The sequence below is a fragment of the Chenopodium quinoa genome, unplaced genomic scaffold (assembly GCF_001683475.1).
Source record: "Chenopodium quinoa cultivar QQ74 unplaced genomic scaffold, ASM168347v1, whole genome shotgun sequence".
Taxonomy (NCBI): domain Eukaryota; kingdom Viridiplantae; phylum Streptophyta; class Magnoliopsida; order Caryophyllales; family Amaranthaceae; genus Chenopodium; species Chenopodium quinoa.
This window is the reverse complement of record NW_018744662.1, coordinates 1734511-1756765: the sequence shown is the minus strand read 5'-3', so window position 1 is coordinate 1756765 and position 22255 is coordinate 1734511. Positions and strand designations below refer to the sequence as shown.

Sequence of the window (22255 nt, the reverse complement as noted above, 5' to 3'; positions counted from 1 at the left end):
TGGACCCATCTTTGCCCTTTATACAAAGTCCGACTGTATCTGTGTCTATGCAGAACGTGATGGCCAGAACAAAAAAGACTGCTATGATCTCAAACTCGGACGGCTCCTCCCAAAGGGTGCTCATTAGTGAAACATCTGACCAGGCGCCAGATGTAGAAGTGAAACGAGGCGGCTGCCAAGCCGACAGTTCTGAGGGAGGGGTCAAGGTGGTCCCTTCCCATTTCACCGTTGATATGTCTAATTTTCCTCCTGCTCCTTCTAAGGGAGAGGAGGCGGGCCCCTCTGGGAGAGGGGAGGAATCGTCCTCTTCGGACTCGTCAGAGGACGAGTCCGAGTCCAGCTCTTCTGGCCACGCTTCTCCAGGCTCAGAAGAAAGAAACAGCCGCCTACAAGAGGCGAGGCTTTCTCATGCAGTTGAGAAGGGGGGCAATTGGGCAGAGCCGTCCGCCTCTTACAGAGAGGAAAACACCCCCTACTACTGCACGGTACCCCGGGGCCGGATCGCAGCCATGCAAGACAAAGTGGAGAGCTTTAAGCTAACCACAGAATGGGCCCCGAATTTTTACTGTTCGTGCCGGATCCAGAAGACACTGTCGTCTGGCCGGCTGGTACCAGCTATGATGACGGCTGCTTTGGCTGCTATGTGGCGGCCATCAAAGCTGGACTGCGCTTCCCATTACATCCGGCTGTTCAGCGGATTTTAGATGGGTATGAATTGGGGTTATGGCAGTTAGCCCCCAACTCTTGGGTAAACGTACTCGGCTATGTGGCCGGGTGCGAAATGTACGGGGTGGAGCCAAGCTTTGAGGCTTTCGCCCACATGAACTATCTCAGCCGGACCCCTAAGTCGGGAGGTACCGGCTGGTATCAATTAACAAGCCATAGGGGCTACCTCATGACGAGAGGTAAGGCGAACAAATGGAAGGATTGGCGGAACACCTTCCTTATTATCGAGGGTTCAGACACGGAGCTGAACAAACGCTTTAACAAGTGGAATAGGGATCCGCCTCTTCTCGCAGGCGGCCGCAGCATGCCGCCTGTTCCCCCAAAGGCTAAAAAAGAGATCCTAGACAAAGGACTCTTCAAAGTAGAGACTAGGGTGAACTCTACTTCAGAGGTACGAGAGCAAGTACCCCTAAACTGCGTCCCGAGCTTTAACTGGCTCTATGACGAGTACTTTTTGGCCGCCTGTGGCCTCAGCAGTCGGTGCTCTAGAGGTAGCCGGCCTGACAAATACTCTGTTTTTTCACGCCTTGTTTACTTAGGATCTTTACTAACTTTGCTGTTTATTTTTTGCAGCTGACGCCATGAGTAAAATAACAGCATCCAAGACTGCGGCGGCCATGTTGCGGGCCTCTCTCATGCAACAGTCTTGTACCGACTCCCCCAACAAGGGGGCACCCTTGGTAGGCTTCGAAACTCTTCCTCTTTTAGGAGTTGTCTTATGCATATACTAACACTTTTTTTTTTTTTCAGTCGGGCACTCCAAGAGCTTCTTCGTCGCAACAGCCGGACCCCAAGGCCCGGAGGACGACTGTTACAAGCTCTCCTGGGTCTTCCAGGAAAACAGTGGCGGCTGAGAAGCAGCCGGCCACTTCTTCTAAAACTCCGGCGGGGCCGCCTAGAAGTATGGACAATTACTTGTAAAAACTTTTACACTTGCTTCCTTCTTGACTAGGTCTAACTTGCTTTTTTACGCTTGATGCAGCCGGCCCTCAGGGGCCTGACTTGGTAGAGGTAGCCAAGTCCATGATCAAAGTAGTTCCTCCATCTGAAAGGGAGGCGGTCAGGGGTGTCGGCACCCTTGACCTTGATGGGATTGCAGGGGTCCTTGCTGAGGTATACTTTTTGAGTATTTGAATTCCAGGACACCTGTTATCTTTTTTGTTTGGAAACTGACGCCTGTTTTTTTTTTTTTACTTAGGCCCTGCTCCGAGTTAACGGCCTTCGCAAGCCGCTTGATCGGAAGAACAAAGAGGTAAAGGCTGCAAAAGCTATGGCCGCCTCTGACTGTGATAAGGCAATGTTTCAAATTGCCCAAAATGAAGTACTGACCATTGATATTCTTTATTATCAGGCGCAGGCTACCGCCGCTGTTCGGGCTCAGTTAGAGGCGGCCCAGAAGAAGAATGACGAGCTGGAGGCGACCATCACAAATCTTAAGGCCGAGCTGAAACCTCTTCGCCTAAAAATGTACTCTTACGAAGCCATGGAGAAATCCTTGGCAAGCGTAAAAGAACGCCTGGTGAGCCAAGAGAAGAGTCTTACCCAAGAGCTCTCGGAAAAGGCCGAGCAAGAGAAGAAAGAGCTCGTCCGGGAGATGATGGAAGACTCCGCTCAAATCCAGCGCATGACCTGGGGCCGCCTGTTCCCCAATGCCGACTTTGCCTCTTGGGAAAGAACGTACCGCCAGTGTTCGGAAACATATAATCAAGAGATCCTGGCGGCTGCTGAAGAAGAGGCGTTGGGAGAAGCGTTGGAGGAGGAGGAGCCGGTTGTGGCGCTTGTGCCACTTGGGGGTAAGGCATCAAAAGAGGATGCAGCTGAAGCCGAGTCCAGCAAGAAGAGTGCTGACCAGGCGGCAGCTGCTAATACTGAGCTGCCCCCTTCTTAAGCTTAATGTATTTTTTCCACGGCCTGCGTGCCGTTTGCTTTGTATTTACCCGGCCAGGGGGCCGGGGCTTTGAATATTTTGCTGGTCTTTAATGACCGGCTTATTTTTAATGAATTTTTATTTTGTTTCAAATTTGTCCAAGTATTCCATATCTAATATCCCATTGTTCACTAGACCGACTGTTGTACATGGCCGAACGTTGCAGACAGGTACGGATAGTTAGTACGCCGCCTATGCCCCTGGACGACTGGTTGTCTGTTTCCAGGATAGACGATCAGTCGGCCATTTATTCAATCGGTATTCGAACTATTTTGTCTGGATCCTTTTTAGGCAGGCGTGCCTGTCTTTTTGTAATTTTAACCAAGTAGGAAAGTGGTCTGACCAAGTAAATAGAGTATTACCTAGTCGCCAAGGAATTGAGTGGTAGAGATAACAAGCGGCGGGTACCGGTTGTTTCCCTTTATTGCCAATGTTGTTGGCTTTTAACTCATAATTTGTTAACCTAGCAAGAGTAGTGGTTGAGAGCCCCTGTTTGTTAAAAACAGGCGGACGACTCATACCTTTAAGGCTCCATACTAAGTTTGAGTGACTATTAAGTTAACATAGGAGTTACTTAGTCTTCGTCACAATCTAGATTGAGTAGTAGAGGTACCAGGCGGCGGATGCCGGCTGATCCCCTTGATTTGCCAACGTTTGTTGGCTATTAACTCAATAGGTTACCTAGTAGGAAATAGGGGTTTGAGTGCCCCTGTTTGTTAAAAACAGGCGGACGACTCAAACCTTTTATGTTCCATACCAAATTTGAGGGAGTGACTATGAGTTAACGTTGGAGTTACTCAGTCGCCGTCACTTTTGCTTGAGAAGTAGAGGTACCAGGCGGCGTAGGCCGGCTAGACCCCTTGATTCGCCATTGTTTGTTGGCTATTAACTCAATAGGTACCCCCTGCATTTATCCCAAGTAATACAGGCGGTCATCTGACTCAGATGTCAACTGCTACCACTGGTTTGGTTAGTGATAGAGTTATCCTTGTCTCAAAAACGGCTACGTGGTTGCTCTTGGGGACAGTCGTATAGGTGCCGTGTAATTAGTTTATAGAACAATGTTCCACCCAAAAGGGAGCTGCTCTCTGCGACGAATTTCATCCGGAGGGATGCCGTCGGACGCCTGCTATGATGTTGGGACAGGTCGTATTAGTTTTGTAGATTTGATCAGTTGGCTTGGCGCCTTGTCTGATCATTCGGCCTGTGGCCTTGGTAAGTTCTTGGTGGACGTTGGTGCTAAATAAAAGAAGGGTAGCCGCCTGTTAGGCACAGGGTCGGCCAGACCCTAATCTTTTTAGCTAAGTATTGTGAGTAAAATACTCAATGGAGAGTAGCCGACTGTAAAGGTACAGACGGCATGCCCCTCTGAAGATAGAGTGAAAAACTCAATGGAGAGTAGCCGACTGTAAAGGTACAGACGGCATGCCCCTCGTAATACAAAATTGAATAGTAAGTGCAAACTTTTATTAAGTAGCTCTTTACTTTACATCATTCAAAAGAAATATTTTTTAAGATTATCTACATTCCAAGTTCGAGGCAACGATTGTCCGTCTGGTGTTTCCAGACGGTAGGTACCGTCCCTGACTTCCTCATAGATTCGGTAGGGTCCTTCCCAGTTGGGAGTTAGTTTGCCAGACTCATTAGCCCTACCAACTGCTTCCATTTTTCTAAGTACAAAGTCCCCTACGTTGAGTGGACGCCTGTGTACTTTTTTGTTGTATGATCTAGTCATTCTCAGGCGATAGATCTCATGGCGCAAGACAGCATTGCCCCTCTTTTCAGGAAGTGAGTCTAATGCCAGGCGCATGGCTTCCCAGTTTGCCTCTTCGTCATATAACATTACACGAAGAGTCGGCTCGTAGTGTTCTATTGGAAGAACAGCTTCCGCACCGTAAGTTAGGAGGAATGGAGTTTCTCCAGTCGCCCCTTTTTCAGTCGTCCTAATGGCCCAGAGAACATGTGGTAGTTCATCCGCCCATAGGCCGCCTGCTCGTTCAATCTTTTTCTTGAGACCGTCTGAGATGATTTTATTAAAGGCTTCTACCTGGCCGTTTGCTTGTGGACGGCCGACAGATGCAAAGTAGTTTGCAATTCCTTGGTCACCCAACCAGCTTTTGATAACAGGCGTCTCAAATTGGGGACCATTATCAAAAACCATAGACATGGGAACCCCGAACCGAGTGATGACATTTTTCCAAATGAATGAAATTACATCTTTCGTCTTGATTCCCTTTACCGCCTCCGCCTCTACCCATTTAGTGAAGTAGTCAACGGCAACAAGTATGTACCTTCTGCCGCCTGTAGCAGGCGTATATGGACCCAGAATGTCCATGCCCCACTTAGCAAACGGTAGTGGGCTGTGAATGGTAGTGAGGTCAGTAGCCGGACGGTGAATTAGTTTGCCAAACCTTTGGCACTTGTCACATTTTTTCACCATCTCCATTGCATCCGCTTCCAAAGTAGGCCAAAAGTAGCCCTGCCGCCTTGCCCTTTGAGCAAGCATCCTACCACCTATATGCGAAGCACAGTAACCAGAGTGAAGATCATCTAGTATCTCTCGTCCCTTTTCTGGAGTAACACACTTTAAGAAGGGTTGAAGGTACCCCCTCTTGTGAAGTTCTCCCTTAATCATTTCAAAACAGGTGGCTCGCTTTTTCAGTGCTGCCGCCTGTTGAGGATCATCCGGCAGTGTACCGTTTGTCAGATATGCCCTGATTGAATCCATCCAGGTTGAGCTTCTGTCTAGGATTCCAATAGGGTTTTCCTCGATGCTTCTCTTCTCCATTACTTCCCAAAAAACAGTTCGAGGAGTATCAGAGGAGGCGGATGATGCTAATTTTGACAGTGCATCCGCCTGGTTGTTTTCTGATCTCGGCACTTGGATCAGATGGAAATCCTCAAGGGAGCTGACTGCTTGTCGGACCGCCTGTAAATACTTGATCATGGCCGGATGGGTTGCTTCGTATTCGCCATTGTACTGACTCACTATCAATTGTGAATCGGATCAGGCGTCTATTTTTCTTGCCCCTGCCGCCTTGCACATGCGGATCCCGGCTAGTAAAGCTTCATATTCTGCCTCATTGTTTGAAGCCTGAAAACTGAAGCGTAGAGCATACTCGAACCTGTCGCCCTCTGGCGACTGACATATGACGCCTGCTCCACAACCATTTGAAGTAGAGCTTCCGTCCACATATACCTTCCATACTTGGTCTGGAACTTGAGAGTCAGGAGGACGAGTCATCTCTACAATAAAGTCAGCAAAGGCTTGCCCCTTCACTGCTTTTCTAGGCTCGAAAGTAACTTCGAGGCTCTGTATTTCTATGGCCCATTTGATCATTCGGCCTGACGACTCCATGATGGTCAGCGGCCGCTTGATAGGTTGGTCTGTATACACGACGACTGTATGTGCCAAAAAGTAGGGCTTCAATTTTTTAACAGCCATGAAGAGTGCAAGACCAAATTTCTCCACTAGGGGATACCTCAACTCGGCATTTTTCAGTACGTGACTGACAAAGTAGACCGGGAGCTGACAGCCGTCCCTTTCAGCAAGGAGAACAGCGCTTAACGCATGATCAGAGACGGCCAGGTACATGTAGAGAACCTCTTTGGGCAAAGGGCTGACCAGCCTCGGCAAGGAATGCAAGTGAACTTTTAATTTCTGGAAGGCGGCCTCAGCATCCGGCCCCCATTCAAACCTTGCCTTTTTCTTAATTGCCTGGAAAAAGTATAGGCATTTGTCGCCTGATCGGCTTAGAAATCTTCCCAAGGCCGCCAGACAACCTGTTAACTTCTGAACCTCTCGGATGGTACGAGGCGACTGCATGTCAATGACCGCCTGCACCTTCTCAGGGTTCGCTTCTATTCCTCTCTGATTGATAAGGAATCCGAGAAATTTCCCAGACTCAACTCCAAATACACATTTCTTGGGATTGAGCATGACATGGTGCCGCCTGAGTGTGGCGAAAGTTTCTCGGAGGTCCGACAGATGATCTTTCTGAAGTTTAGTCTTGACAATCATCAATATATGCCTCGACGTTTCTCCCAATCTGATCAAAGAACACTGTGTTTATCATTCGTTGGAAGGTAGCCGGGGCATTCTTAAGACCAAACGGCATGACCGTGTAACAGTATAACCCCTGATCAGTGACGAAGGCCGTCTTCTCCTGATCTTTCTTCCATAAGGGAATTTGATGGAAACCAGAATAGGCGTCCATGAAACTCATCAAGGCATGGTCGGCTGTTGAGTCGACCAGGTTATCAATTTTAGGCAGAGGGTAACTGTCTTTGGGGCACGCCTTGTTTAAGTCTGTGTAGTCTACACACATTCGCCAGGTGCCATTCGGCTTTTTAACAAGCACCACATTTGCAACCCAGTCTGGGAAGTAACATTGCCGAATGAACCCTGCATCAAGTAATTTTTTAACTTCGGCGGCTGCCGCCTGACTTCTTTCTTCGCCATGGTTCCGCTTCTTTTGCCGTACCGGCTTCTTTTTCGGATCCATGGAGAGTTTATGTACCGCCAGATCAGGACTAATGCCTGGCATTTCATGGACTTCGAATGCAAAGATGTCCTTGTATTCTTTCAATAGGTTGTGAAAGTCGTCACCAAGGTTTCTCAGAGCAGTCGTCCCAACTTTGACTGTTCGGTCAGGATGTGAGTCGTCTAAGATCAGGTCCGCATGCTCACCAGCCGGCTGAGGGCGGAACTCATCCGGCCGCTCCTCTGCCAATGATTGCTATTTTCTTGCTTTTCTTGCGGACTCTGTCTGGGACGCCTTTCTCTTTTTGCCGCCTGCTTCTTGAACAGGCGCACTCTCCTTGACATTGTCAAGGTCTGTTTTTTCACCACTTGACCCAGTGGCCATAACAGTGGGCTTGACATCCGAGAGATAGCACTCTCGGGCCATCCTCTGATCTCCCCTTAGGGAGCCGACTGTTCCATTATCCCTCTCAAACTTGAGCAACATAAGAGACGGGATTATAACAGCCTTGGAATTATTCAGGGTTGGTCGACCCAGAATCATGTTGTAGGCCGAGAGTTCCTCTACTACTAGGAACCGGACTACCATGTGTCGTCCTTCCCCTTTTTCGCCCAGGCGAATGGGTAAATCTACTCGTCCCAGTGGGTGGACGACTCCTCCTCCAAACCCTATTAAAGGGTGGGAGGCCGGATGTAGGCAGTCAGTCTGATATTTCAGTTTCGACAGACATTTGCTGCTGATGAGATCTGAGGAGCTCCCGGTATCTATGAGGATTCGGCCAACTCTCTGGTTGGCCACTTTACATTCAATAACGAGAGGGTCGTCATGCGGCCCCCTTACCCCTCCTATATCCTCTTCAGTGATGACAATCTCAGGAAATGTATATTTGGACGGCCGTTCTTGGTGAACGGAATTTACATCTAACCGCCTTATATTATCTTTGTTGCCCCTAATAGTGGGGCCGCCTCCTGAGAAGCCGCCTGCAATGGTGTAGACGACTGCATCATCTGTATCGGAGCTGTCGGCCTGTTGATTATTTTTGGCCGACAGCTTTTTTGAGGAAGTGTTCCCCGTAGATTTCTTGACATAAGTGTCAAGATCACCTTGCTCAGCCAGGCGGTCTAGGTACCGCATGAGACTGATGCAGTCATTGGTGTGATGACCAACGTCATCATGATAAGCACAGATTTTATCTTGGTTCCGGTTGTTTGCAGAACCTTTCATGGGGACCGGCTTCTCAATCGAGATCCGTCCCTTGATTTCTTTTAGGATAAACTGGTTATCCTTGTTAAACGCATACTTTGGGGAGTATGGTTTGAATTCTTTTTTCTTTTTCTGGGCCGGCTGTTTAGAGGAATCAGCCGCCCAGACCTCTTTTCTTTTCTCATCTTTGTTTGACGACTGTTTCTGTCGTCCTTCTCTTTTGTCGAACCTTTTCCCGTCCGACTGTTTTATCGTACACAGATCAGTCGCCTGTATATAAGCTTCTGCTTCAATCAAGGCCTCTTGAAGAGTCGCCACCCTTTTTCGAACTAAATCAAATTTGAAGGTAGACCCGTCTTTGAGACCTCTAAAAAAGTCGGTATAAGCTACCTCATCCGGTAACCCTTGAATCTGTATTCTCATCAGGTTAAACCGCCTGATGTAAGAACGAAGCCCCTCCTTCTCGCCCTGCTGAATTGTTCCCAAATCAAGGGTCGTTTTCTTCGCAGGGATGTTCATGGCGAAGTTGGAGGCAAATAAGTAGGCAAGCGTCCTGAAGCTATTTACACAACCAGTCGGCAGGTTGCCGAACCATTGCTGTGCGATTCCTTTGAGAGTCGCTGGGAAACACTTGCACCAAGTGGGATCATCCAACCCTTGAAGGTACATCAGGTTGGTGAATGCCATCATATGGTCTTCTGGGTTAGTAGTGCCGTCATAGGCGCCTACTAGTACATTTTTCACTTTGGCCGGCTGAGCGGCTTCAGTAATTTCCTTGGAGAAGGCCGACGGCTGTTCACCAAGTCTTAGCAACCGTAGCTGCCAGTCCATAGGTTGGACGTTTTTTGCTGTAGGTCCACCAAATGGAGGTGGCTGCATAAAATACTGTTGCGGCACAAATGGTAAGTTTGGTACCGCCTGGGCACTATGAAAGCCGGACTGACGGGAGGTGCCGCCTGACTAACTCTCATGGTACGACTGAGTATGCCTTATCGAGGCATTTCGCAAACTGTCTTGAAAGTCTGAAGTAGAAGCCGACTCTGACAATCGGTCACTCTTCTTCTGCTCTAGCAGTAGCCGAGCATCTGTGAATGTTTGCTTTGACCCGTCCGCCTGAATATGACGAATCGGTTTCCTATTTCCTGTAGGATAACGGAATTTTGTGAAATCAAGGGCAGGTGGCTCCCGCTTCCTAGATTTAGGATGAGGAGTCGCCTCTCGCCCTTGAACTGGCTTCCTCTTCAGTGAAGTGGAGGGTTTCTTGGCCGACTGCTCCTTGACTGAAGCAGGCGGCTTCTTGTTGATCAACTCTTGAATCTCTCCCTTGAAGTCCCTCATGAAGGTCATGAGTTCGTTCCTTGTGATGGGAGCAGACCCATCAGTCGGCTGTTGCCGAACAGGCGGTGCGCCTGCCGGCTCGCTTCCTGTTTGAAGATGCTCCCGTTCCCTCCTTTCGGTATGACGGGTACGTCGGGCCCTTAGGGTCCCGTCTGGAGCTGTATGAGTTTCAACTTCAAATTCACTTTCGGTGTCATGGTCCGACTGAACTTGAGGGTCGTCTAGGGGACGCCTCTCTTCAGGAGTCGGTACAGACTTGGATGCCATCTCTGAAGTACTCTCCCCACAGACGGCGCCAAATGTTTCGGGGTCTTCTGATGTCCTGCGGGAGAGTTACAATTCCGAGACTGGAACCGGACGCCTGTACCTGCAAAATAACGGAGACTCCTGGGAGCTCCGCCTCCAACGGTCAAGTTAGTACCTGATTAAGGAGTAATTAATGCGGAAATTAAAGTAATAAGGTCTCTCTAGGTGAGAGTGTTTAATGTTGGTAATCTGCTTTGTTAGCGAGATCAGCCGGTTATTAGTGTGTTCCGTAACGTTTCTGTTCTGTCTCCCCCAACTTAATGAGGATTAATTAAGTATTTATAGTCTTGAGAAGCGTGCCACTCTCTAGGTTTAGGGTAAACCTAGGGCTGACCGGGCCTCTAAACAGGATTGGGCCTTGTTGGCCGGTTTTCCCATTTGGCATGGGTGGACACGTGGCGTGTCTCAATTGGTCCGTAGAGGACGTATCTGTGATTGACACGTGGCAGGCTCCTATTGGCCTACGTGAAGGACACGTGGCGGAACCTGGTTGGTCCACTTGTCAGACGGTGATTGGTGGATAAAAATCCCCTAATCACTAACGAATAGTGAATGAATTATTTAATTATAAAAATTTGGATTGTCCTTCACCTAAGGAAAAAAATGATACACCTCCTTGTAAAAAGTAACAAAGTATAAAAAAAAATTGTATAATCACATTTATTATTAAACGATAACTACTTATAAAATTACAATTGTTAATTTTATAAATGATTTTGGTTCTTCACTATTTAATTTGAGCCCTCCAACTTTAGTATTATCCATGGTATTATTGGGTGGTTGAATCAAACATGAGGTATTTCAAAGCTAAATTTTAAGGTGGATTTACTTGGGCAAAGCTTGCTTGATAGGGAGAAATACCGTGTCACAAATCGACAATTATCATAATGTGTTTGAATTCCATCAAGTTTTTGGAGTTTATTAATTACTATGTTAATTGAAATTAAGACATCATGTTTTTCAATCTTTGAAACATTTGTAGTCCATAACTATGATAATTCAAATTGAAATTAAAACATATAATGGGCAATAATTTTCAATTATCTTATTAACGAAATGGTTATAAATTTGTTTGTGATTTGGTAACAGTATGAATTTAAACAGTATTGGAAACCTGTATTATAGTTTGCAAATAACATCGATGTGTTCTATAAGTATTTAAAGCATCAATTTGTTAACATGGTAATATCTCGTAATCTTGGTTACAACTGCAATGTATAAACCGTATTCCATGCATTTAAGTCCCGAGTTCGAATCTTATCTTTGTTATTTATAAGTGCCATTTTTTTAATAGTATTTCCATCATTTGTTTAGTAACTCTAGATATTATACTACATATAATATAGGTTTCATTATCAAGTTACTAATATATAGTGTTCAAGATACTTTCAAATTGTATTTGTTATTAAATTAATATAAACATTTTAACATCACGTAGATTTCGATTCTTCTTCTTCGTCGAACCAAATAGTGAATTTTAACCAGAATTGTACAATTCCAGAAGTTTGTCAAAACCAAATAATTAAATTTAAATAACACAATATATTTGTAAGATTCAAATTAAACAACCACGAAGATTATTGTCGGACTATAAAAAACGATAACAATAATAAAAATTGAAATTACAACAGTATAGTTCATTGATTTTATAACATTACATAAAAGATGTTTTACTATAGATGGAGTGTGGAGAATGAAATATTGAACAATAGGATCTTGAACATCAAAAATATGAAATACATTGTTGAACACCAGTGATTTTATTAAACAACAAAAAAAAAAATTTAAAATACTTGGCCGGAAAAGCTGCCATGTTAATGGCTTCCTTTAAGATTTTTTTTTTAAAAAAAAAATTGAAGATGAAAGTGGGTGGGAAAGGTGAGACCCACGATCTTTTAGCATTAGCGCCAAAGCATTTCTCCCCCCTAATATACCAGTTTGGCGGTAAATGGCTGAAATTCCCCCCCCCCCCCCCCATAATTTCCCTCTCTTTTATTTGGTAGATGGTGAGGTGTTGTGTTTTTTTTGGAAGTGTATGAGGGCTACACATACACCTAGTGTATGCGTAGCAGCTCGCGAGTTACCACCACTATATAAGGCTCAAGGGCTACTCCCATCATTGCCATATGGCTTTGAGGTGAAACCCCCTTGGTCTTGTAAAAGTCGTGGACTTGCACTCCTCTATGACGGGTGCAGCCAATCCAAACTCGTATTTAACAGGGGATGATTACTAAACTAAAAAGAAAATTAACCAATTTGAAATTGACACGCCGCTCTAATTACTTGTTAAGCAGGTAAATATAAAACTAAGACTATTTTGAGAAGACTAGTCTTTGAAATCATAGGTTGGGTTAGAATTATGCATGGTTGGTTTGAAATGATGTCAAGTTAAAATCAGGTCGGGTTAATATCAATTTGGGTAAAAAACATATCAGATCAAATTGGTTATTTGTCGTGTCAATTTATGGTCGGGTTGGGTTTAGGTCGGTTCAAATTGGTTTGATTAGAGTTCAACTCAGGTCGAATCATTGTTGGGTTAAATTTAGATCGGGTCAAATTCAAAATCGAGACGGATGGTTTTCTCAAGTATCGGGTCGATTTTGACACTTCTACCACTTCTCTAATCCTCTACAATACAAGTAGTACTTCGTATAGAATCATCGCGGACACCGCCTTTCTCCTTTCCGTCCCACAAAATCAGGTCGCAAAATCGCAAGTGTTTTGTCAGCGAGAAGGTTACTCCTGAATTGTTCGAATTGATTAGGGATTTTGATCAGCGACGTCTCTGTTGTTGAGGTTAGGGTTTCAATTTTAATCTGAAGCAAAGCTTAGGATTTCAATATCAATCAGGTCATCAGAAGCCTTGGATCACAGGTTAGGGTTTCGGTTTCGGTTTCAAGCGATTTGATTTTGTTTGGCAACACAATAATAGATACTATATATATAATTTCTTGTTGAATACTTTTTCAATTCTGTGATTGATGTTAAAATCCTGTAAAACAGGTTTATTTTCTGGAGATGACTGTTTGAGATTGGGGGCAAATTGATGTTTAATTCATAAATCAGGGATTAATATGGATTCGAGTTTCACTCTTGATTTTCCTAGTCCTTCAGCAAAAAAATTGAAATTAAGTGATGATGAGATTAATGTTGAAGGTTTGTTATCCTGTATTCGTGAGTTGAATAACCTTGAACGAAGGAATGGGGAACTTGTTGAATTTGACGAGACGCTTCGTGGAAAATATGTTTTGGTTTTTTGTTTTGAAATGCCTCCATTGTGCAAGGACCAAGATTTATATTTTCCGTATGATCTCATAAAAACATGTTTGGAATTGTATTACCTGAGAGACGATTTTGAGTTGGTGGTTGTTTTGAAAAGAAGCCATTCACCCGTTGCTTTTCTCAATTTTTTGTACGACTTCCCACCTCAGTCTCTTGCAGTACCGTTTGAGTCTAAGTATCGTAAGTTGCTGTGCGACTTCCTTCACCTTGATCGCCCCGGTTTTAAATGTCTACTCGTCAATGTCGAGAAAGACATTATGCTCCATGGTGATCTTGCAATAGAGCATCTGCAGTCGCTTCTCCCAGAACAACCATGTAAAATTAGCAGGCTTATAAAAGCAATGTGGCCTGTCATCCCCGAATTGGCGAAACATCCCACCCTATGTGAAGATAGTTGTCCTATAGCCGCACAATATAAATTGGTCAAACCTGAGTATTCTGATGATATAAATATGGTGGTTTATGAATAAAAAAAAACCTGTCCCATTCAGATTGGCCACTCATTTGATGTTGTATCTTTGTTGTCATCAGGCAAGGGTGAGTTGAATTATCTGCATCGAAATGGTGGTAACCAATCTGTCCAAGTGATAGAGGAGACATTCAAAGGGAAATACGTCATGGTTTGTTGTTATCACGTGCCTATATTCCGTGAAGAGTCTATTTCACTCTATGTGCAGGGTCTAGTAACTACGTGTTTCGATTTGTATTCCTCGAGACAGGATTTTGAGCTGGTAGTGGTTGCAAAGATGAATAAAATGGTCAATTATGAGGCGGTTTTCAACCACTTTTTGTCAGGATTTCCTGCTTCATGTCTCGTAGTACCATTCAGCGACTCAAAACGTCGTGACTTTATATGCAAGTACCTTGACCTGGATCATGGTTGTAATTGTCTCATTCTGGATGATAATGGAAGTGTTTTGCTCCATGAACATCCTAGTTTTGTGAGGTCGTATGGAGCTGATGGCTTTCCTTTTACGCAAGAGCATCGGCATAAGCTTCGCTTAAAAGACTTGGCATTGTTGAAAAGTCTCTCTACATCCAATCTTGAGCTACTTTTGCAGTGCAAGCCCTCTGATGTTGTTGACAGAATTAATTCAGCAGGTGTCCGGGAGGTGAAGACTATCTCAGAACTTAGCACAAAGCTTGTTGGGTTGTACTTGTGCGCCAAAGGAAATTTCATTCCCACGCTTGATGAGGTTTATCAACAATGCATAACTAAGCATCTGGAGATTGAGATTGTGGTAGTCTACATGCCCTTTGGGGATTGTCTTGATCCACAGGCTTACAAGCTGAATATAGATACTAAGTTAAAGAGGAAGAAGATATATTGGTGGCGTTTGTCTTTTGACAACTCTGTAAGCCTTGGAATCAAACGGCTAGCCAACGCTTCTATGGATAAGCTGATAATCATGGGACCCCGAGGTGAATTTGTGGATCTATATGGAGAAGAGGTCATGAGCTATTATGGAATTGATGGATATCCTTTCACCAGGAAGGGGCTTGTGCACAGAGAATTGAAAAAGCTCAAAGAAGTCACCTTAGAGTCTTTGCTGGTCCATGGGTCACGCGATTTTGTCCTTCAAGGTGATAATAGAATTCCTGTGGCTCAACTCCAAGGAAGGTATATACTGATTTACCTTGACTGCCTTTATGATTTTAAGTACTATGAAAATATGTTGTTCTGGTATTACAAGATGAAGGAACTGAGATTTGATTTTGAAGTGGTGTTTTTACGCCGGGTGGATGATGATGATGATATTAGTGGTATAGAAGTAGGTTTTGATGATTTAGTAATGCCTTGGTTGGTATGCCCGTTTGAGTTTGACCACTCGGCTTCCGTAAATAAGAAATTATTCACTCAGTATGAATCTCATGATACCCTGGTTCAATTCGGACAAAATGGTCAGATTTCTGCTTTTCCTACTCTAGAAGATCTACCCTCGTTCACTTTTGGTACCAATGATTTTCCGTTTACTGGATTCAATTTACGTGATTTTGTCACGTGCCAGTTTCGTGAAGATTTCATGAGGTTTTAACTAGTTACAACTCTTCCTTTCTTTTAATTTGGATAATGTCAAATGTTAATGTAGCTCCTTAGTTCGATTTCCTTTCAACAAGACTTGTAATTTGGGCAATGTCAAATGTTAAGGTTTGGTGAACTCACGTCTCTTTAAGATTGTTCATGTTTGTTGTTAAAACATATGATTTCAGTTAGATAAAACAGAGGATTCAAGTCACACTTTACAGATGAACTCTATTCTTTTCCTATGTTACTCGGACTCTTTTATTTTACCTTACGTGTCCGTGTCGACACCGACACTTGGACACTTCATTTTTAACTAAAAACACAACTTTTTTCAAGAAAATGGGCGAGTCCGATGCTTGGACACCCATGTCTAATTTGACACTTCATCCGAGTCCAAGTAACATAGTCTTTCTCTATCCTTCTGTTTGATCATTATTCTCCCTCTTTAGCTCTACATCCGCTGCTCTCTAGGATGTTTGTTCATACATTTTTTTTTGATGAAAAACGATGGAATTGCATGTTGGGGTGTGTTCTGACAGCAGCAGACTAGCAGAGTACTGGTAGAGATTTTGCATACCAACAGGTTATTTTCTGACAGCAACATAGGAAGGATGCTTGTTAATACAAATCTAATTGTATTAATACAATACTCAAGTTCAAAATAAATACCCCTTTGTTTTTTTTAGAATCTGGTATTATATCATCAGTATACTACATCCCTTTTTCTGTTTCAAATTATGTGCAAGAATTGTGAGAAATAAAAAAAAATTAAATAACAACTTCAAAGATAATCATTTGCTTATTATCATCCTCAATTGGACTCTCAATGTAACTCATAGATTGCAGTCAGTCCTCATGAAACCCAAAATACCATGAGTCAAGTGTCCCCCTATTTACACTGGTCACTCCATTACTTGAAGAAATCTGCGTTCTGAGCCATTGCTGGTGATGTTGCTGCTGTGGTTGCTAGTTTTGCTATTGCTGCTCCTCAGGTTGCTGACTTTGCCCGTGGAGAGCAGATAATGTGCTGGTTTTTCAAGGGTCGTTGGTCAAACATTTTGCAACAGTAACAAAAAATTTCTACAAATCTAACCATTATGTTACTTAACGAGAGTCTCTTCATTTTTCATGGGTACAAAGGGACAAAGACGGGTAAATTTGGCTTTCGGAGTCTCTTAAAGAACTTTCTAAACCCCTTATTGAAGTATTTGGTTTACATCTATGTAAAACATGGAATCAAATTTGATAATAAGCACATGAAGGTACAATAGGTTACTCAAATTTCATGAACACAAATTCTTCTTATATAGATTTGTTTCGGTAGTTAATCTGAAATCAGGGAGGGGGAGAATGGGAGATAGATGCTGTACATAAGTCGCCGAAAAACATATAAAGAGATGTGTACATTTCATGGGACAGGTGATATTCCCTGTTCTCCAGTATATAAATTAAATGAACTTTGCAAGGGACCTATTTTCAAGTATCTAACCTGGAATAAAAGAGAACAACCACCCAAATCTACAAAAAGAAGATGAAAATACAACAAACTAGAGAAAAGGAATAAAGAGTTACTGCCCCTTTCTAACCCAAAATGTGTGAAAAAATTCCTTCTCTAACTGACCAAATTTATATGCTCTTCTGCAATGTTCTGTCAGACATCAGCACAGCTTGTAGGTGCATATCCTATCCTAGATCGTTTAGTGTCGTACAACATGTGAAAATTCTGCTGCTGATAGTTTCCAATTATAGAAAAGGCTGATCTTTTCGTGCCCATCATTGCCAAACACACCACCTCCTGATCAATCCTTATGAAATAATTCTGAACAGGAAAGTTCCACTCAGCGCCGTCACTGAACTGAATTCTGAAACTAGGCATCTCAAGATCATTATTCTCCACCCCAGATACATTATAGCAAGGACTTAGGATAGGGAAGTCTGAAACCAATGGATACTTATTGATCTTCTTCATGAACGCGGATTTAATGACATCATAAGCTGGTTCTACAAAATAGCTGAGAGTGGTTCCTGAATCAACAATAGTTCCACCACCACCATCCTCCATGAAATCCCACATTTCCTTTGGTATGTTCAACATTTCACCTCCAACTGAGACCGATTTTATCTCCACATAGTAAAAGGTATCAACTGGATTATCTTTACCATTTACTAGCTTAGTGAATTTCAATTCCGGGTGGTTCAAGAGATCCTTATCCTCCCCGAAGATCAGCTTGCTACTAACACTAGGATCACTATTTCTGTCCACCAAACAATATGAAAACGAATGTCCATATATTGATTGCAACTGAGAGGAGAATGACAGCGGCCCCTTTCCAAGTCCTAACAACCCTGCAGCTCCATGGAAGAGACCGCGGTTCCAATGTCCACAACCGAACATTACATTATCCACCTTCTTAAACTCTGAATCCCCATTTGGAGATGTCAAGTTCACTGTAAAAGTCTCAAGGGCAAAATCCCCTGTGGTGTTCGAACTGTCACCATACCAATAAAAATACGGACAGCTTTGGTTTCGACCTTTACAAGGCACTGGAGGATCAGGTGAACTAACAAGATCACACCTAGGGTCTTGGCAGCTAATATTCTTAAACGACAACGAATCCTTTGGATCATAATGAGGCCCGTTCTGCTCGAAACAATCATAGCAAGGTACACATTGTATCCAATTGAGATCACTTCCTGTATCAACAATCAGCGAAAAATGCTTAGGAGGAGTACCTACATATACATCCATAAAGTATTCTCCTGAACCAAGACTAACCCCGGATTTCAAACTGCCCACAAGATGCCCTTGCAACACACTTACATCAGGCTCTTTTGCAGGCTGTTCTTCAAGTAACTGCCTATGATTCTGAAGCCTCGAATTCGCTTTCTGATTCTTATTCTCAGTAATCCTTCGTCGAAAAGTCTGAATTCTGTTAAAGTCCCTGAATGTAGACTCAATAACAGACTGCTTCCTACCCTCCTCCCCAACTGTCCTGTGTCTTAAAGGGAGTTTCACTAAATGTGGTTGTTTCTCCAATTTCTCTAGCTTTCCCTCATCATTCTCATGACTGACAACTACCCTTTCTTCTGATTCTGCATTGCTGTGATTCTGAGAAGCAGACAGACTGCTGCTGCAGCCTGAACCCGAACCCGAACCTGAAGAGATTACAGTATTGACATTGACATTTGTATTGAAGTTGTGTTCAGGCATTTCGAGCAACGAGCCATTCGAATTAAAAGGGTTGTGATCATGAATACTAGAGCTTGATGCTAGAATCAAATATGAAATTAGGACTAAAATCGCGGTATATATTGCTTTGGAAACCATAAGGATGATCTTTTTTTCTCTGACAAGAGAGAAAATCCCCCTGCATCAACAAATTGCTGCAAGATTTAGAAGCAATTCTCAATATAAAAACACAAATTCACCCAAAAAAACATAAGAAATCAATAACAATAGCAAAAACAGAAACAAACCAACAATAAAACTTCCATAAAATTTTAATAAATGTAACACAGTAGCATAAAATTAGCAGAAATTGAACTAACCTGGGGAAAAAAGGACAGAACTTTGAGCAAAAAAAAAAAAAAAAATCCTAGAAATTAAAATCCCTTGATTTGTTTAGTGGGAAACAAGAATCAACAAAAACCCAACTCCAAAAGAATTAAACTTCCAATCAAAAATGAAAAAAATTAAATAATTTACGAGATTTCAGCTCTTTGAAGCTGAAAGTTGAGGAAAGAGAAAAGTGGGAAATGAGAAAGAAACTATAAAAAGATTGAACTTAAATTAAAAAATATGAGTACGAAAGATATAGGAAAGAAAGAAGTAGTAGTAAGAAAAGGAAAAAGGGTTAGTCCAAACATATGATTTCAGTATTCAATTAATAAGAATAAGGTGGGTTATTCAAACCGTTGAAATTTCCAATTTCTTGGTCAAAATGAAGAACACCACATAGATAAAAGTAATAATAATATTATTATTTTTATAAACGCGTTTTGGAGATTTGCTACTTGTAGTATATAAATGACTATGTTCCCTAATTCACCTAGTGTTGTATTGTTACAAGTACGATTTATGTGTGTAAGATTAATCAATATTAGAGTCGTGTTAATTGATCTCGAATATTAACATGGGCTTATCAAAGCTAGTTCATTAGTCAAATGCCAATGCTAAATTAAAAGTATGGCACTAATAACTTTAAAATTACCTTGTGGAAATTTTATTGGGTGAATCTTCTTCGTCCTCCATTGATGACTGAAATAAGGTTTCACAATTTCACACCATATTAAAAAGACTAAATACTAAAAATGGTTGAAAATCTAACTTTATTTACAAGTTTTTCAGTGAGAATAAATGGTGTGGTTTTGTTAGAGATATGTGTTATCGGAAAATATATGTGTGATATATTTTCTGTAGATATCATTAAAGGAATAATATATTTAGGTTTATTTTATGTTAAGATATGATTTAGTGAATATATCATTAGGATATATGGTATATCTTATGGAAAGATTGTTTCCTATCTTATGAGTATAGGTTTTGTATAAATACTCAACTTATTGATGAATTATAATCAAGCAATACAAAAGCTATTCATTCTCTCTTCTCCCTAATTTATCATGGTATCAAGAGCAGGTTAAATCTTGGGACCGCTCACAAAAAATTTATTTTGACAGGTTTAATTAAGCAGTGTTAGTATATAATGGTAAAATGTTTTGACTTAATTTTATTTTTTATTTTTTTTGACAAATTGACTTAAAAGTTGCATTTATGGAATAAAAAAATAAAATTAAAAAAAAAAAGGAGTAGAAGACAAGTTAATTAATTGTAAAAACTAGCTTTCAAAAATTAATTGGAAAAAGTAGAAAAAGTGTATTGTATTTGCTCAAAGTACGCAGTTTTCCCCGCCAAACACGCAAGGGTATGAAGACCGTGGCAAGGGAGGAATTAGCCGTCAGATGGGCCCACTTTGCCCTCATTTTTTTGGCCTCCTTGAGTTTAAATGTTGGTATGTTGCTACCTACTTCCAGATAATCTCTTAATTAGGCATAATCAAAGATGATAATGAATTGATGGAATGATAGTTGTTGTCAAAAGTTACTTATATTTCATACTTTTGCTTAAAAAGCTTTTCTTTCTGGAAAGGGAAAGTGTTAGTATATATGCTTAGACCAATGGATTAACATGGGCAATGGGCGGATCAACATTTACTCAAAAATAACAATACTTAACTATTATATGTCCTACTTTTTATATAAATTTATTATGCTTCACATAACTAATAACCAAATACTACGTATTTAGAAAACTTAGGGGGTAGAGCCCTTACCCGTCATACCTAAGATCTATCCACCCCTAACTATGAGAGTCTAGTTGTTCTACTAGCGAGTCAAGGTCTAGAGACTAACCATTAAAACACTTTGAATATGCTTCAAAAGAAACCATTTCTATTTTAGAAAAATAAATAAATATATTCCAATTTGTGGACCACCTAAAGCAATTCAATACACGACCCAATCATCTCCCAACTTTACTTGTGACAACTTCCCGTCCTATGGCCTGTTCGCTTCAGCTTAATTTCACTTCACTTCAATTCAGTTCAGTTCTGCTCCAATCTGTTCAGTTCAATTTTTAATTTCCTTTTCTCATAAATAATTCATTTCAGTTTAGTTCTGTTTAGTTCAGTTCAGCTCAACTCAATTTAGTAAATGAGAACATACCCTTAGTCCATTGACTCAATTCACATGCTTCTCTACCCTAACATGGGTTGGAGTGGCCTAATAGCTTTATCTCAAACACGATACACTTTAAAGGGATACAAAACCCTTTGTTTAGGACTAGAGGCGATAAGGAGTTGAGTTGGGCTTTGACTAAAAAGCAAGGTCATTTAAGCTCCATTGACAAACAAGCCAAAACCTACTAAAATTGAGCCTATGAAGTGGTCTTTTGAGCTAAATCGAGCTAGAACGGATTTTGAGCTGAACAGCCATACATTTAATGCTCAAAATTGTTTTCTTAAAAATGCTATCCAAATGTGTCATTATTGGAGGTCTAGATATATTTGAATGGCTCTAATTAACACTCTCTTTGTCTCATAATATAATAACTGCATTTTTTTTTATGTTCCGCAATATTGTGTTTGTTTTTAACAATTCTGTATTTACTACCTCCATTGCATATTATTTGTAACATGAACTATATTATGAATTAGGAAGACTTCTTGCGTGGAATTAGGATAAATGAAGTTCATCTAAAAGCAAGTGTTCCTTCTTCATTCCGATGCTCAACCGTGATTTACCAATGCCATTTCCAATACGAGTACACAACAATGGATTCCTATTAGGATAGTATACCATTAACAAAAGTCAGTAGAATACTTGTCTGCTGTTTAGTAAAACAGTCGATTTGGAAAATGTGACCTAAAACAAATTTAATTAAATTACATGTACGATAACTGTAACTACCGTCAAAAACAGCTTGTCTTTTGCTTACAAATTCGTCAGAGTTGATTACAATGTCAGTCCTTTTATTTTAGGAGGAACAATTTATTTCTCCTATCTAGATGTTTGGTAGGTGGGAATTAGAGATTTGTATTGATTTTGAAAAAAATTCATTTACCAAATGTAAGGACAATATGACTTAATTCCAAATGAAGTAAAATCTATGAAGTATGGAGTACAGAGTACATAAGATGTTTACCTATTTTAAAGGACAAGTATCGAAATCAAGAATCTGAAACCGACAGATAAATCTTCAGACTACAGATATGGCAGTACAGTAGAAGTAATGAATTAAGCTCAAGATAACAGTAAACCAGACTTCTTCCAAGAGCTTATATAAAATGGTGGAGCTTTAAGAATCAAAGCTTAAACATTAAATGCTGCTTTTATGCATTAGATTCTTCAACTCAGAAATGAAACCTTCCTGTCATCAATTATATAATTACTTTATTCAAGTAA

At 41.6% G+C, this 22255-nt stretch overlaps 2 protein-coding genes across 4 annotated transcripts; one reads left to right on the top strand and one right to left on the bottom strand.

Moving 5' to 3' along the window:
* Positions 1-12452: 12452 nt before the first annotated feature.
* Positions 12453-15505, top strand: LOC110701963 (probable nucleoredoxin 1). Of its 2 annotated transcripts, none has more exons than XM_021879587.1 (2): positions 12453-12858; positions 13798-15505. In XM_021879587.1, exon 2 carries the CDS (start codon positions 13884-13886, stop codon positions 15300-15302), a length of 1419 nt encoding a protein of 472 aa, XP_021735279.1. In that variant the 5' UTR covers positions 12453-12858; positions 13798-13883; the 3' UTR covers positions 15303-15505. The 2 variants fall into 2 exon arrangements, with proteins under 2 accessions (XP_021735279.1, XP_021735278.1); XM_021879586.1 differs by having other exon boundaries at positions 12988-15505.
* A 1075-nt stretch (positions 15506-16580) lies between these two features.
* Positions 16581-19148, bottom strand: LOC110701962 (aspartyl protease family protein 2-like). Of its 2 annotated transcripts, none has more exons than XM_021879585.1 (2): positions 18842-19148; positions 16581-18676 (listed from the first exon to the last, which is right to left on the bottom strand). In XM_021879585.1, exon 2 carries the CDS (start codon positions 18618-18620, stop codon positions 16944-16946), a length of 1677 nt encoding a protein of 558 aa, XP_021735277.1. In that variant the 5' UTR covers positions 18621-18676; positions 18842-19148; the 3' UTR covers positions 16581-16943. The 2 variants fall into 2 exon arrangements, with proteins under 2 accessions (XP_021735277.1, XP_021735276.1); XM_021879584.1 differs by having other exon boundaries at positions 16581-18660; positions 18842-19147.
* Positions 19149-22255: the final 3107 nt, after the last annotated feature.

Excerpts from the sequence above, each read along its gene's own strand:
- LOC110701963 (XM_021879587.1), top strand. The coding sequence starts at position 13,884 with ATGGTTTGTTGTTATCACGTGCCTATATTCCGTGAAGAGTCTATTTCA.
- LOC110701962 (XM_021879585.1), bottom strand. The coding sequence starts at position 18,620 with ATGGTTTCCAAAGCAATATATACCGCGATTTTAGTCCTAATTTCATAT.